Raw genomic sequence first — 17,350 nt, 5'->3', positions numbered from 1 at the left:
GTTCAAATGTTAAAAGACTCCAAGCTATTATTTTTACAACAATCACCCACTTTAGGCATTCTGACAAATACAGCTAATGAATCACTAGTTTGTAATCCAATTTCAAAGAATAGTAATCTCAATTTTCTGTGCCAACCTAGAACCAATAATACTGATTATACTTACTAGTTTGAAATTATAAATTCATTGTACCTTAGTTATATTTAGCTTGAAAATTCAGTAACAAGCAAGGCAAATAATGGCCAAAACAAAATTGTGATCAATAAAAAATACTTAACTTTAAATTTGTACAAATTTCAGATAATTTTAATTAATGGCCAATTAAGATTGTTAAATGGCTTATTGTTAATGTTAACTTTTGTTAACATTAACAAATTTATTAATAACAACAATGAATTCAATGTGAAGTAATATTTATGATATAACGTTAACAATGAATTAACTGATGATTAATTTTAACAGACTCATTTTGATTTTCTGGTCACCGATTTATTTGGCTAAGATATTATATTATTACTCCTTTTTTTCTTCTATGTAGTATTTAAAAAAAAAAACTGTAAAATGTTATTTTCTATTTTATTGATAAACTTTTTTGTTCACATGTATACATATTTTTCATTTTCTTTTCTTAAGTTTCACTTAGGCCTAAGGGTTAAGTATATAGTTCTGACATTATTTTATAAATACTTACTAAATTTCAAGTATTTTTGGTTTTATCCATCTTTGCTTGGTGTAATTATAAATTATTTTATTTTTTGTCTTTTACAATAGTAATAATACAATACATATAGTTTTATGAGACCAGGTATATATATATATATATACTATTTGTACATACACGAGTTCTGTAAATAAAGTAATGAGACTGGTCCAGAAAAAACGTTTTATCTACAATCTAATTATACAAGGACTCTTAACACCTTTGAAATAGTTCCCTTGGGAAGCCATGCAACTCTTCAAATGGTTTTCCCACTCTTCATAGCAGTGTTGGGACTCAGAAACCGGAATATCTTCAGATGGTCGGTTAGATTTTTTTTTAATGTTTACTGCTATTCCAAAATGGTGTCCTTTGAGGTGTTTTTTAAAAGTCGGTAACAGCAAAAAGTTGCAGGGACTCAAGTCAGGTGAATAAGGTGGTTGGTTGAGGAACTACAGGAATATTTTTCTTTGCCAAACCTCATCAATTGAGACTGCAATGTAACAAGGTATCATGATGCAGCAGCCAGTTGTCCGATAGCTGGTCTCACGCAGGCAAATCTTTTCTGCAGTTTTTCAAGAATTTCTTGGTAAACATTGATTTACTCTCTGCTATAGACAAAAAATCCTCATGAACAATGCCATTACTATCAAAGAAACAAATTAGCATGGTTTTGATTTGCTCATTTTTTCTTTTTTGGGATGTGGTGAGTTTGGTGTGCCACTCCTTGCTCTGGCGTTTTGTTTCTTGGTCATACTCAAATATCCAAGATTCATAACCAGTAATAACATTTTTTTAGAAAATAAGGATCAGTTTCAATTCGCTCTAGAAGATCACGACAGCCTTCCACCTTGTTGTTTTTCTGTTCAACAGTGAGGTTTCTAGGGACCAATTTTGCACAAACTTTTTTCATGTGCAATTTGTTTGTCAAAATTTGATAGACTGTGGTATCGTTCAGATTCAATTGTTCTGCAATCATTCTGACAGTTAATCACCGGTCGTACGGTATCAAGTCTCAGATTCGCTCAACATTGTCGTCACTTTTTGACGTTAATGATCTTTCAGAGTGTGAATCGTCCACAAATGATTCCCGGCCATCTGAAAATGCTTTAAACCACCTAAAAACTTGGGCTCATGACAGAGCATCATCTCCATTCGCCCCATATAATTCTAAAAAAGTTTCAGTAGCATTCTCACCGAGTTTAACACAAAACTTGATTGCACAATGTAGCTCATAATTAGTATTACTCATTTTTGTAATGCACAACAAAAACTTGTTTCACAAAAAGTTTGTTTACATCTCACATGGCAACAATAAACTAAAAATATTAATACCTAAAATATATCAGCTGTTTATATAACCTGTTCTAGTAACTTTATGTATTGCCACTTAGGCTGCCAAAAAAACTAATCTCAATACTTTATTTACAGATTTCGTAAATCATTTGTGTCCTCTGCCATTATATGTCAAATTTTTCTTTCTTTCTTAGATTTATAAAGTAATAAAATTAAATAATGAATATTTGTGAATCTTCCAACATCAGAAGAAACTCATGCATACACAGAGGGCTTGCAACAACAGCTGTATTTTTACAAGTACCTCTCAAAATCATAAATTAATAAATACAAGCACTATTACACAGGATTAAATGTAGATGGAAAACACAATTTTATAACTTGTATGCAAAACTATACAATTTTCACCAAAGGTTTTGTGAAAATAAAAAGGAAAGTAAAGTCTCCATATAAATTAGGTTCTAAAAAAAAAAAAAAAATTAAGATATATTTTTTTACCAAATCTTATCTGTATGCCATTAGGAGTCTATAGTATCTTTTGATCTTTTTTAATTAAGAACTATTGAAGTACACATGTAAATTATATAATTATACATTTGCTACCAAAGTATGAAGTAGCCGACCCATCTGCCTCCAGTAGATACAGAAAACATTAAAATAATATTAATCCACGAATCAATATCATAACGGGTATAAAGTTTCAATAATGGTTTTGGACATATAAAAAAAAAAAAAATAAAGCAATTAGGGAAAACACTGACACTGACAAGACTGTGAACAAGCTAAACATAAATTATAACATACTCATTATCAAATTAAATCAATATTATTGTTGGTAAAAACAAGTTTTTCAGCAGGTAAGCACCAATAAAACTAAATACTACAGCTATCATTTGAATCTATGACCAAAGTTTCAAGGTGAATTAAATTATTATATAGGAATATTGTCTGAAAAATTTATAACTCTTTATCTTTACCCCCACACAAACATCAATTCCAAATTTTGATAATCCAATCCTTGAGACAAAAAAATTACAAGTGTTAGACATGATCTTGCCCAACTATTAATACCAAACTGTTTAAAAATTGACTGTTACTCGTCAGATTTTAGGAAAATCTTTAACAGTTTTATCATAACTCAAAGGTAGAAATCAGGCTAAAATTTCAGCTTTTATACTGACAATAAACAAATTATTTCTGAAAATAAAGCAAATGATATCTTGTTTACTGCTGAAAATAATGATTTTTACCAAATACAGTAGATGAAAATAAAAGAAAAAGAAAGGCTTTTTCATTTCCTTTAAAATCTTGACAATAGAAAAATCTGACTTTCCAAAAAAATTACCCACTCAGAAAAATTGAAATTACAGTACAATACAAGAAATCAGTTATTGTCTTCATAAACAGTAAACAATGGTTAAGCAGATTATGACAAAAAACGGTGCCACCTAAACATTCTGGTTAATTGGAGATATGAACTGGCAAGTCATTCCAATAATAATAATAAAAAATATCTTGAATATATTAAGTTAGATAAACAAAATTTCCAAAACCTGAAAATTAGGATTATATAATTTTCTTCTCTAAATACTTCAAGTCTTAGAATATGAGAATAAGAACTAAGTAATAAAAACTACTTTAATTTTCTCATACATTTTGTTTGATTACTTCTAGTAATTGAACAATGCTGATCAATCACAAATTGGAAAATATAAAAAAAAAAGATACTGAAGTTGAAAATTGTTTAACTATTTTTTATTTTTTCTTTTACAGGCATTTCCATCTCATACTCTAGTTCTACATGTGATTCTGACTTTCTTCTTTGACTGTTCAATGATTTTCCTTTTAGTTTTCTATCTACATTTGTTGCCTTTGGCAGTTCCTGTAACAGAAACATATACATTTAAATATTTTAGAATGTTATTAATGTTTAAGATGTTAATATTTGTCAATACACTTCTATTAATTACTTCATAAAATGCTATTACAAGGGTGAATCAAATATAAACTGTATAATAAATTTATTGATCAATAATATACACAGTTCATACCTTCTATATATCATATCTCTATGTATAGTCTTCTGCACGATCTACACATTTTTACCAATGATTTGGAAGCTTAAATATTCCTCGTTCATAAAAGGTTTGAGAGTGAGTCGTCAACAAACTGCGCACACGCTCCTCAGCCCCTTCAAATCATTCCCCTCCAAGCAATTCTTTCAAGGGCGCAAACAAAAAGTAGTCACAAGGGAACAAATCTGGACTCTAGGGAGAGTAGTTGAGTGTTTCCTAGTGCATTTTTCCAATTTATTCTTTGTCAAAATCGCAGTGTACAGCCTGGCGTTGTCATGGTGAAGGATGACATCTATGATGGGCACACCCTGTCTTTTGTTTCAGTAGGCGGCTTTTGCTGACTGTAGCAGCTGGCAATAGTAAACAGCATTCACTATTTGTTGATTGTGGAGAAAATCAAGTAAAACTAGCCTTGAGTCAAAAAAAATCGTAAGAACTTTTCCGGCTGATAGATGGGTTCTGGCCTTCACTGGGTACCTCTCATTCTTCCTTTACCACTCCTTACTCGCCATTTTTGACTCGAGTGTAATGATGAACCTATGACTTATTACATGTGATGATTCGTCTCAAAAAATCATCCCCTTCTTGCCAAAATCGATTCAGAAGTCTCTCACAGATCTCCAACCTGACCTACCTGTTTTTGATTTTCAGTCAACAATTTCGGACCCAATTGAGCACTAATTTTTCTAAAGCCAAGGTGATCAGTGATAATGGATTCAGCATTCCCATAGCTGATACCCACTTCTGACATGATTTTTTCAACAGTGAACCAGCAATCATCTTCGATAAGCTCTCGAACAGCATGGATGTTATCAGCTGTGAGACTTAACCTTGGGCGTCAATCATGACTTTCGTTTTCTACACTTTCTTAACTGCCCTTAAATTGTCTGGCCCATGTACACACTTACTGAGACAATGCAGCGTCCCCAAACTGTATCTTTAAACGAGTTAAAATCTCCGCTGGTTTAACACCTTCATTAGTTAAAAACTTTATGATTATATGTTTACAACAGATTACAGCTCTAACTCACTCATGACTGTACTGACGACAGAACAGAGCAGAGGAGCTAACCTAGCTGGTTCCCCCTCTCTAAACACACTGAACATTAACCCCCCCCCCCCCCCCCCAATCACCATCAAGGTTTGAACTGCTTGCTGCAGAGAATAGTAAAATTACCATTTAAATTTGATTTACCCTAATAACAGAACAAATTATAGTTTAATTATTATTACAACAAAATTGAGATTTTAAAACGCAAAATAAAATGCTGGAAATTACAAGTGTCCACCATCTGGACTATTAACATTGTTTTAAATAACAGTACAACTAACAGTCGGAGATATTTTAATAATTTTATTTAAAATTATGACAACAAAAAAAACCATCAAGAGATAGAAATTAATTCATACCAATACTTTGATTTTAATTATTTCATTATTTCTAAAAAACTATTAGATTTTATTTATAAATGCTTATCATGGAATTTTAATGCTAAAATAATATACATAAGCACAGGTTCTTAGATAAAAAAACACTAAATCCATGTATTAAATCACCCTGATTGAAAATGTATACACAAATAGATTATGAATAAAAGAGAATTTAAAGAAATTTTATTTAGATAAGTATAATTTTACAGAAAGGCATAACTGAAAAAAATATAAAAAAACTCTGTTATCATATGAATCTATTTGAAGTGTTCCAAACAAACATAAGCTGGTTGCTTGACCAATTAAAAAAAAAATAAGACTTATCCCCACTTGTTTCTTACATGTTTCAGGACCTTAAAAATATTTAAAAAAAATCTTTTAAGCAGTTTACCTGTGGCAGCTATTTTTGTTACAGTGTGCACACCTATTTTTGTGATTGAAAGGGTCTATGGAAAAAGTCAACTAAAAAACTATTAACAAACAAAAAGCAATTTAATCATATTTTCTCAATGTAAAAGATTGGTCCATTGGTTTATTTACCAATCTCTATTCTTTCTATGAGAAAATTACCAATAAAGTTGAACATGAAAAACTGTGAAATTTCACCTTTGGTAGTTTTTTCCAAGAGGCAGGGATGGCATACACAGTTTGAATTATTTTTAACATACAGGTATACGTTAATAGTTTTACCATAAATAATATACTTACCCCTAAATTTTTATAAAGTTTTGAAAACTAATTTTTTTTTAAATTTCAAATTTTGGCTTCAAATAACTCTGATGGGACTGGTGATAAAAATCTCAAATTTGCACAACTTGTAGTGTTTTTGAAGATGTTTATGGCAAATACAAAAACTTTCTTTTGTATTGTACTAATAAAAAAGTTAAAACATCTCAAAAATCAAGAAAAACCTGTTAAAAGCAATACCAATTTGATTCACTAAATAATTGCTCCAAGGGAGTTTCTTGTCTTCTTTGCACTTTACATTTTTTATATTTAGTCCCTATTTTGTTGAAGCTGACATTTTCAATATTTTTAAAATAGTTTTTTTAAATATTAATGATAAGTTGTAATTTAAAGATAACTTAACCAATACCAGTAACCTAATACAATTTTGATTCAAAAATGCTTGTAAAACTTACCCAATCTGTGATTTCAATGAGCCTACATCTTTTTTCAAGAAATCATTTTTGTTTTTATATTGGTTTATTTTTGTAAACAATATCAAAGAAAAACTAAATTGTAGCAAAATTTTAATTATTCTTCAGTGAAATAGCCTGTTTTTGTAGCAATAAAAGTTTATTATTTAGTGTGGTTAAACAACAGCTGTGATATCTCTTCTGATAATGCTCTTAAAATTGTGTGTGAACAACCAGTCACTGTAGTAAGTACAAATGATGCCAACTTTCTCAGGACTTTGCAGATCAGTACCCAAACTTTGTCTAGTTGAGACTTTTAAAATGATGTACATGGTCCAGCTGGGTGGAAAAAATGAATCTGCACATCATCATTTTTGAGGCTAATAGCCAACACTTCTCCTATCCATCACTGATTGTCATATACACAAGTAGTAGAGTCTTTTTGCTTAAGTGAAAGTGTAAAATACTTGATACAGGATGGTTTCATAGTCCGTGGAGTCTGAAGTAAAATAAAACCTTACAATGCTCTCTGACAAAGGAGTATACTTGTGGTGATAGCTTCTAGTACCAAGAACTCTTTTACAGCAGTCAAAATGGTTTTTTAGTCTCTGGAATTTCGGCTATCTCATCTGATTTAATCAAAAAATACTTTATGTATTTCAGTTTGTGATTACAAAATGAATACATTTCATCAATGTTTAGTATTTGGCTGTTTAATGGCATTTGCAGGCTTGCCTTTGCCACCTCTCGTTTTGTTGTTCCTCCCACACCATCACAGGTGTTATTTCCTTGGGATGATCCAAAGAAGTGCTATTTGGCTTCAAGGTCAAAGTCTTTTTTGTGACTGCACAAATTAGCAAAATTCTTTTTACTTTTATACTGACTTGAAGCACCATCAGTAAAACAGATGAGTTTTTTAATGTTCTTCCTTGATATGGTCTATTAAACATTTTTGAAAGCAATAAAATGTTGCTGTATCATGCTTCAAGTGATCACTTAAAATACAGACACTTTTGTGTTGTAATACATCATTTTCCTTGAAACAGAACACAAATGAGTGAACTGTGGCATGGCTGTTGACCCAACGAAAGGTTTGTATCTCATCTTGATCAAGAAATGAAAGTTTTTTGCATAGTCTATCAACACCAAACATACTTCTTCACCAAATTGATGAAATTTGAGACCCTCTGTAAAAATGTGAAGAGGCCGCTGACTAATGTCAGTGTGTAAGTGCAAAGCTAAATGATGCGGCAAGTATAAATGAGCATGTTACAACATGAATTTTTCTGACAACTGGAAGTGGCTTCAAGTGCCTGTTATAACATGAACACTGCAGTTGAATGGTTCAAACAAGTCATTTCAACTATAGTAATAAGTATAAAAACATTAAAGAGCCAAGAAACCCTTTGGAGCATTTATTTAGCAAGTCAAAATGGTATCGCTTTTAACTGGTTTTTCATGATTTTTGAGAGGTTCTAACTTTTTTATTTGCCATAAACATCTAAAAAAAAAACACTGCAAGTTGTGCAAATTTGAATTTTTAAAGAAATTAGTTCTCAAAAATCCATAAAAAATTTAGGCACAAGTATATCATCATTAATATTATTTCTGGTAAAACTACTAACATACACCATAGATAAGATGAAGTATAAACTTTCATCAAGTTTTATAGTTTTAGTATAAATCTGTCTTATAAGACAACCCCGAAAGTATGAACGGCCTGTGAATTTAGATCGGCGATCATTATCTGGATAATAATAGTGTATTGTGTTTACGGAATTATGTCCTATTCACACTTATTTGGGCAATGACCTTGACTATTCACAAAAGTGTCCTATGGGCTATTATGTTTTGTGGACATACCCTACTCTGTACTAGTATATAATTACGATTTGTCTATTTTTTTCCTCAGTGGCTCTATAAACATAACTTTCAATATTTATTTTGTTTTAATATTTTTTTCTAATATACTGTACTGTATACACCATCTCTGCCTCTTGAAAAAAAAATACCAAAAGGGAAATTTCACTGTTTTTCATGTTCAACTTTATTGGTCATTTTCTCATAGAAAGAAGAGAGATAGGCAAATAAATCATTAGACCTATCTTCTACCTTGAGAAAATATGATTAAATTGCTTTTTGTTTCATCCTTCCAGGACCAATAGTTTTTTAGTTATGATTTTTTCAATAAACCCTTACAAACACAAAAGCAGGGGTGTGCGCCATAATGAAAATGACTGCCACAGGTAAACTGCTTAAATAAAAAATTTAAAAAAATATTTTTAAGTTCTCAGACTTATAGGAAACAAGTGGTGGGTAAGTATCAATTTTTTTTTGAATTGGTCAAGTAACCACCCTTGGGTCACTTCAAATGGATTAACCCGAAGAACAATTCCACATCTCAGCATTCCCCATTGTCGGTTTTGAAAGGCACAATAGAATTTATAAAGTGTTTCACAATAGACTTGTGATGTGATGGATGTTCAGGTTCTATGAATCAATCAAAAGCTCACTCTTTTGGTCCCAGAATACAGTTGCCATGATTTTTCCGCAAGACGGATTGTTTGAATTTTTTTGGTGTAGATCATGATCAATGAGATTGTCAGTCCAGACATTAGGCCTACCACTTCTCTGTTTATCATGAAGATTTGAACCTTGAAGATTTGAAGCCTTTTTTAAACACACAACAATAGTACCTCACATTTCTTTCACTCATTGCAGTAGGCGCATGTGTTACACAACTGACAGTGAATTTCAGCAGCATTATATCCTCTTGTGTTTATTAGAAATCTATTTACTGACTGAACTTAACAACTGGTGGGATTTGTTATTACTGTACTCATTTTAACACACTGTCTCACAAAGGCAAACAACAATGAACTGATGGCAATGTGATAGTTACATGCCTAACAGACCACTTAAAGCTACTGTGTATGCCCAAATCAATCAGCATTACCACTTGCTATTTATAACTCATCGGTCCTTAATTTTGAACCGCCCTGTAGGGTGGTTCAAAAGTAAGTCTAACATTACACTATCTAGTACCACAAGCAACTATGCTAAAAGTGAAATAACAACACAAAGATATATTACTTTATATATCTCAAAAAATTGAAATTGCAATCTTCATTACAGCAAATGGCATGAATATTTGGAACACTACAGTAATTTATATATTTTATTTGAATGTAAATGGACAGCTGAAGAAATCGTAAAATAGAAGGTAACAAAACTTCATTACCCCCAAGAATTGTTTGCATGTAAGCCAGCAAACTTGAGACAATGCTGCACAACAGATACAATCCACAAGGATGTGGTGAGCTGTCAGTTGATCGTCGCAGCAAGCACAAATTGGTGCATTTGTTTGAGTCATCTGATATCCATGAGTGAGCCTAGCATGCCGTATTCACAAATAGCAAATAATAACCTCCTCTAGAGGGTTACTTCTGCACATCCATGGTGAGCTCCATGGTGAAACAGCGATTTAATTGGGTGAAGTTTATTATTCATGGTAGCATCCCACTCACTTTGCTAAATATCATGAATTATCCTCTTCAGTAAACAGACAATCGTTAGAAGCAATACAAATGGTAAAAGGAGGCTGTTAACAAGCCTCTTTTGCAGCACTGTGTGCTCACTACCTGAAATTCCTATATGGCTGGGAATCCAGCAGAAGGTCACTGTTGTATTATATCACTAATTGCTTGCAAGAATGCACTCATGGAATCTGAGCAAACAAGAACATGTCAAAATTTTAGGCTAACTGTATTTAAGGCCTTATTAATGGCATACAGTTCTGGGATGAAAATACTGGTGATTCTGGGAAGACCAAACATGTATGTCTGTTGCCAACCACAAAACCACAACCAACCAGATTAATGTTTCTAGAGCCATCCATATAAACTGTAACATCAGGATTCATGCTTTTTTTATTAGATTGACAAAGATCAAAGCAGTAATTAATGAGAGAAGGCTGCCAAGGGGGGTAATAACATGGAGCTACATTAAGAACTGGAGGTAACTGTTTATTTAAAGCTAAGAAATGGTGGTGAGCTCTGATGCTTAGTGGAGCAGTATATCTAGGCTATTCTTGATATTGAATCAAATGCTGGTTAGAGAACACCGCATTAAATGTTGGACGATTTTTTTGTGCTTTAATATGAGCTATGTTAAGTGCAAATCATTTGATTCTGTCTATTAGAAAGGGATTGCTCACCACTTTCCATGCACATTACTTACCACAGGGCTTGTGCAAAAAGCACCTGTAGCAAGATGGATGAATGAATGATTGACAAAATCCAGCATTCTAAGAGTAATGGACCAAGCAGACGAATAGGCCTCACAGTTGTAGTTCAAGCGGGAATGGACTAGAACTCAGTATAAGTGCAACATGCACACTCGATCAGCTCCCCATCATGTATTAGATAAAACTATCAGCACATCTAATATTTTTACACATTTTAACTTTAGCTCTTTTAAATGTGTTACCCATGTTAGTCTTTAATCAAACCAAATTCCCAAAAATCTAACCTGTGTACATGCTTTGAATGGTTCACCATGCAAAAACACTTGAGGGTAACCTTCCCTTCAAGCATGAAAAGCAGATGCATTTTGTTTTCTCTGGAGAAAAAGTGATCCAGTCATTTTACACGATTCTAAACAGGTGATTGTATTTTAGAGCAACCGATCACTAATAACTAGTTCTAAATAATTTGTAGATTGAGAAATTATCAACAGATAAAGAACACATAATGGTTTTCATACGTCTTTTGCTATACTATTTATGGGTACTGCGAATAAGGCAACGCTTAGGACACTTCCCTATGATATTCTGTTTTCTAGTGTGAAACCTGTGTTTCTCTCAATGTACGAAACTTGGTGCTGGCTTACCATACATTCCACCAACTTGTGCAGGGTACTCGTCAAGGATATAGGACAATAACTGGAAGGGATTCGTTTATCTTTATCAGGTTTCAATACAGGATGACCAATGCTTCTGACCAGGATCTGGAAACACCTGGTCAGAAAATATTTTATTGCAAGTAGACAAAAGATGTCATAATGCATTATTTGGCAAATGAGATAACATACTGAACCTGATATAATCATTTCCAGGTAAAGTGTCACGGGAATTTTTCAATGTATACCTTAGCTCACTACAACTGAAATTAAGCAACACCCTGCGATGATCCCTTGATGCCCAAATGTTAAATTTGTGTTAAGAGATTCAGATTTATTTACAAAATTAATTTATTGATTTTGATCAGTGACTCCAATCAGGCACCTAGTGTGTAATTAGATCATGGGCACTAATTACATGTAGAGGTAAATCCAATAACCTAACCTCACTTTCAAATGAATGAAAATAATTCAATGTAAAAGTGATAAAAATTAATTGATGGACCACTGAATATTTTTATCTAATATCTGTCTATTATATTAACTAATCTGATCTAAGAATTTAATTAAATTTATTTAGTTTTAATTAACTAATTAATATTACAAGATTAAAATAACTACACCTATAAATCACATCAACTACTGAGAAGAGAAAATAATATGATCCAAATGCACAAAATTTGGCTTTATTTTTAAATATGTATTATAAAAAGGTTAGAAAACTTTTAAAATAATGGTATAATATTACTATTACAATTAAAATAATAAAATGAAATAAACAATATTTTTTTTCTACAATATATTACATTCCATTTTTTTATACTAAAAATTCTTTTAAAAAATTTTAGAAGATAAATATCATATAGTAAGTAAAAATATTTCTATATTGCAACATGGCATTCAGAACTTAACAGCCTCTTGTAGAATCGATGGAAGGAAACAAAATTTATATTGCAGAATTGTGTGTGACAAAAAGCAGAATCAAAGAAAACAAAGAGCATTTTGTTCACAGATATGCAGGCACAGTAGCAATTATATTACTAATAAAAAGGATTAGACATATAAATATTTTTCATAGTATGTTTATAGTATAAAATACACTATAAATCTGACTTACCTCTATATCAGATACATCTGACATTTCAATATCACTAACATATTCTCGACTGACTTCATCATCGGAAGATTCCTGCAAATGAAATATATTATTTTCAATAGATACTTTAAAAGGTAAGTTAACTATAAGAAAATATACAATCAATGATTAAAAAAGCACATTCAGTCAGTGAAATTAAAACTTAGGGTACATTCTACACAAATAGAATTTCAGACACTTAATACAACTCAAACATGCTTAGATCTGATAAAAACAACCTAATACATCAAACACAATACAAATAGGGTCGATCAATGTGCTGGATGAAGAAAATGCAGCCTTACTTTTATTTTTCCTGGCATCATAGCTCTAGAACTATGCTGCATCAAGGAAAATATATGGTGCAGTCACGAAATGGGGTATGGGATTTTTTACATTTCTCACATTTTGTCCCAAAATCCCCCCCCAAAAAAAAACCAAAGTGGGGATAATGTTCATACATATTTGTAATGGCGCAATTGAATCTTCATAACTTTTGACTAGATAAACAGATTCTACTGAAATTTTGTTCAGACTTGAGCATGTGGGGCAATTGGCCGGTAACATTTTGGGGGTCAGTATCTCCAAGGGGAGGGTACATAGATTTTGGATCAATTTTCTCAAAACTTTGTAACCATAACCCTACTTTAAATTAAACTCATGCATGCATGCATTCTTATCTTAACACCTTTTTTTAAAATTCTACCCTAAAATTCCCCCTTCCTCAAAAATAAAAAGCTACCTTTTTATTTATTGCATAATTTTTAAGCAAATATTATTTCGTCTTCCTAGACATAGTAGTGATGCAAGTGATCGAAAAAAAAAACTTTTATGGCAATATTGTGGGTGGGGGAGCCCACATATCTTTTATCAAAGTAAAAAAAATATAATTTTTTTGAATTTTTAAAACCTTTTTTTTTGTTTATTTCCATGGCATTATTTTTCCACTATATAAGAATAAATAACCAATGCCAGATAAGTATTACAACTTTGTTCTCAGCTTTTCTTTTGTACCAACAAATTATTTCAAATATATATTATGCTTATATAAATAAGAGGTAACAATCAAGTATGATATGAGAAGGAAAACATTACAGAATCCAACCACATTAGAGGAGCCAAATTATTCTAACAGTTCACTTTTTTCAGTCAAGTTCTATCATCACTTTAACAATTATGAAAAAATCTTTTATTATTGAAATTAAGATTAGATAGTTCTGAAACTTTCCATTCCTTTTAAGTGAAAATTATTTATTTATTATTTTAATTATTAATTATTTTATTTTGAAACTAAGTAAACCCAAAAGATAAGTAAAAATATAGCTTCAGTAGCTGAAATGCAGATTATACATTAATTATTAATCTGTTCATTAAAAACTGTCAGATGCATACAAAGTAAAATGGATTAATATTAAACAAATAAAAATAACCTATTGAATCTCAAAACATAATAAATAAGAAACAAAAATTACCAATACATTAAATGAAAATGTTTAATATATTCTTATTTATATGAATGTTTTAAAACATTCTTCTCCATACAATATAAGACGATTTTATAACTTTCATGAAGGAATAATGAAAACCTTAAAGAAAATTACATTCCTGTACCCTTTTTTTAAGGAAAAAATGACAAAAAAACTAGACCACCAAAACTGATTTTTTTTTTAGATATTTTATTTTGTCCTTTTTACAAAGAACATATAATTTTATGTGATACAGTGAAGTTAGAAATGCTTTCATTTATTCTATTTTATAGAAAAATGTCTAATGATGACAACAGTGTACAAAGAATAATTGATAATAATTGATTGAATAGTTGATGGAGTGCAAATATTTTTATTCTGAAGAATCTTTCTACATTTACTTAAAGTCAGTGTAAGGGACTGAGAAGATTGCACTGTGGAAAACTTATTTTTATCACAAGATTTTCACATACTAAGCAAAAGGAAACAAAATGATTATATTTTACATATATTATTTACTGTAATGGTTATTATAGTAAATAATATACATTTTAAAAATTTTCATGTATGGAAAGTAATAACAAGAATAATGGCACATAACCGTATTAAATATTACATTGAATAATGTGCTCAACACCAAAGTTTAGCTATAAAAAATGTTTTATGTAGATTCCAAATAATTCAAGTGAATCAAGACTTTTTGTTAAAATTTAAATTTCATAAAATTATAAACCAAATTTATTATAGTAGAAAAAAAATTAAAAGCAAAATGCAATGTAAATTATTTACTATTATAAATTGCAAATGAAACTGTAGTTTAATGATGCACATACTTTCAAATAATCAGCTGCACTGTTAATGTAACAACTTTGAGGTATACTTCTCAATGCTGCGGGATTATGGCTTTAAAAAGCTTCATCACCATGGATTACAGATGACTTATCTTCCTCCAGTTATTCAAGAAAAGATTCAAAAATATCAACTGCCATTGCCAATTATTACTATTTCCATCCAAATTTCCAAATTCACAATTCTTTCAACAAAACCTAACGTTCACTACATGTACCCTTACTTTTTATATCTATAGCTAGTTTATTTCCACTATCAAAGATGATATTTATAATACACTGATTTAGTAAGAGACTTCATTGTTAGATGTAGCAATAGATTAGGGGTAGCTAACTTTTCTGTATATACGATCGACTTTTTATCTTAAAAGTGTGTTGCGATCGACAACATAAGGGGGAAGATGGGGTGTGAAATGCATACTATGTTTATACACTGTTTCAGTATAAGGTGCATTCCAGCAAGGTATGATAAGTAGATACGTAGATAAGTAAAATATATTATTTTTTAAATCACTTAAGTTTTCGAGATATAGGCTCATGAAGAAAATAAATTTCCAGACCCAACTTTTGATAGCTGCATTCCGTACATGCGGTACTTAAAAAATTAGATTTTCTGACACTTTTCATGATAGATTTTTACTAACTTAAAATGCAATTTAATCTTTTTATCAACTGCAATGTATAAGTTGTTGTACTATTTGTTCTTAAATATGAAAAATATTATAAAAATGTGTTATAAAAATGCACAGTAATATGGCTGATAATTTGATTTCAATATTTCACTTTCGCGTTTTTTTTAGGGCCAGGAAAATTTATAATGAAAGAATAATATGACCTACTTTTTGTTAATCTATCAATAGCATGCTGAGTACACCTCGTACTGAAATATATACGGCTTATCTATCTACGTAAAAAACAACAACAATAATTATTTAAAGGGCCAAAAAACTCACGTCCAGGGAAATTAAAAGAACATGGATAATTATTAACAATATTTATTAATTTAAAGTAGTTGCACATAAAGACAGATTTAGAATTTACTTTATTGCCTTAACATTAATGGGAAGACTGAGTTTGCATGTCTCTAACCAAGGAATCATAATTAGGTGTATATCTTGACAAAGATAATAATTATGAGTCTTCAGTAAGGGAATCATTCAGGCCAGAACGTTGTTTAGTCTTTGTTTGCTTCAAGGAAGGAAATACCGATTCGCATAGGTATGTAGATCCGAAACAAGAATAGATACATTCCGTACATTTGGTGATACTGGGATATTTTTCTCACTGATATATTTCCAAAAATCTTCTGCAAATTTTCTGGCTTGTAAGATTATGTCAGTTTGTAAAATTATAATTTCATTTTCTAATGCCCTTTGATCCATATGAAATATGTCTGAAATTTTTTTGCTAATGCGTTTCACACTTAAATCTATATAAATTCCACAATTTCTTTAATTTTTCAAAATCCTGGAATCTTACCTCAAAATTTCAATTACTTTTTGGATTTCCGCGACATATTTGTCGATCTTATAATTAATATTTTTATGTTTTTGTAGGTTATCATGCCTTATTTGGAAAATGATTCAGATTATTTTGTTGGAGATCTTGAATTAGCAAAATAAATTAGTTTTATATGCGTCCATGCAGCTGATCATATTAATTACTGTTTTATTTTTACCTTGTAATTCTAAATTTAAATGACTTAATGTTGAAGTAAAATCGGTAAGAAATGCTAAGTCACTAAGCCAAGTTTCATCATTTAAATTTTCACAGTTTCCATCTTGTTAGTGAAGAAAATCTATAATTTCAGACAATAAATCACAAAATTGCTGCAGAAATTTACCTCTGCTTAGCCATCTGACATGGGTATGTAGTAATAATTCAGGTTGGCCTTCATTGAGCTGCAGTTGGAAGAACACCGTTTGAGGGAACTTCCTCGAATTGAATTAGCAATTTTAAATGCTATGTCCATTACCTCTTTTGTGATTAGTCTCTTGCTAGCTAACAATTGCTGGTGAATTATGCAGTGATAGCTCAAAAAGGCTGAGAATTCATCTTCATTTTGACATAGGGTTACAAATCCATTTCTGCAACCTATCGTTGCAGCTGCGCCATCCGTTGTTATTGAGAGATTTCTGAAAAATCATTTAAAAAGTGGTATTTACAAATCATTGAGCAAGTTTTTAAAGGGTTTGAACCTCTAGTCCTTTCCTTCAAAGAAATCATATCCAACAATTCTTCTTTAGATGTAAAATCCTTAAAAACCAAACGAACGAAAACAAGTAATTGTGCTGTATCACTTATATCTGTCGATTCATCACACTGAAGGGAAAAACAAGAACATCTATTAATATCATTATATAA

The 17,350-nt window shown here is 30.9% G+C and overlaps 1 protein-coding gene across 2 annotated transcripts in view; it reads right to left on the bottom strand.

Moving 5' to 3' along the window:
- Positions 1-3,726: 3,726 nt before the first annotated feature.
- Rbm13 (RNA-binding motif protein 13) overlaps positions 3,727-17,350 on the bottom strand; it is a 279,868-nt gene continuing 266,244 nt past the window's right edge. For both annotated transcript variants that reach the window (XM_075360059.1, XM_075360068.1), the window contains 2 exons: positions 12,655-12,726; positions 3,727-3,875 (listed from right to left, as the gene is read on the bottom strand). In XM_075360059.1, the coding sequence (XP_075216174.1) occupies positions 3,738-3,875; positions 12,655-12,726 (210 nt within the window). In that variant the 3' untranslated portion in view covers positions 3,727-3,737. The remainder of the gene's footprint in view (positions 3,876-12,654; positions 12,727-17,350) is intronic.

The sequence above is a fragment of the Lycorma delicatula genome, chromosome 1, assembly GCF_047948215.1.
Source record: "Lycorma delicatula isolate Av1 chromosome 1, ASM4794821v1, whole genome shotgun sequence".
Classification (NCBI taxonomy): Eukaryota; Metazoa; Arthropoda; class Insecta; order Hemiptera; family Fulgoridae; genus Lycorma; species Lycorma delicatula.
This window is presented reverse-complemented; position numbering and strand designations above follow the sequence as displayed.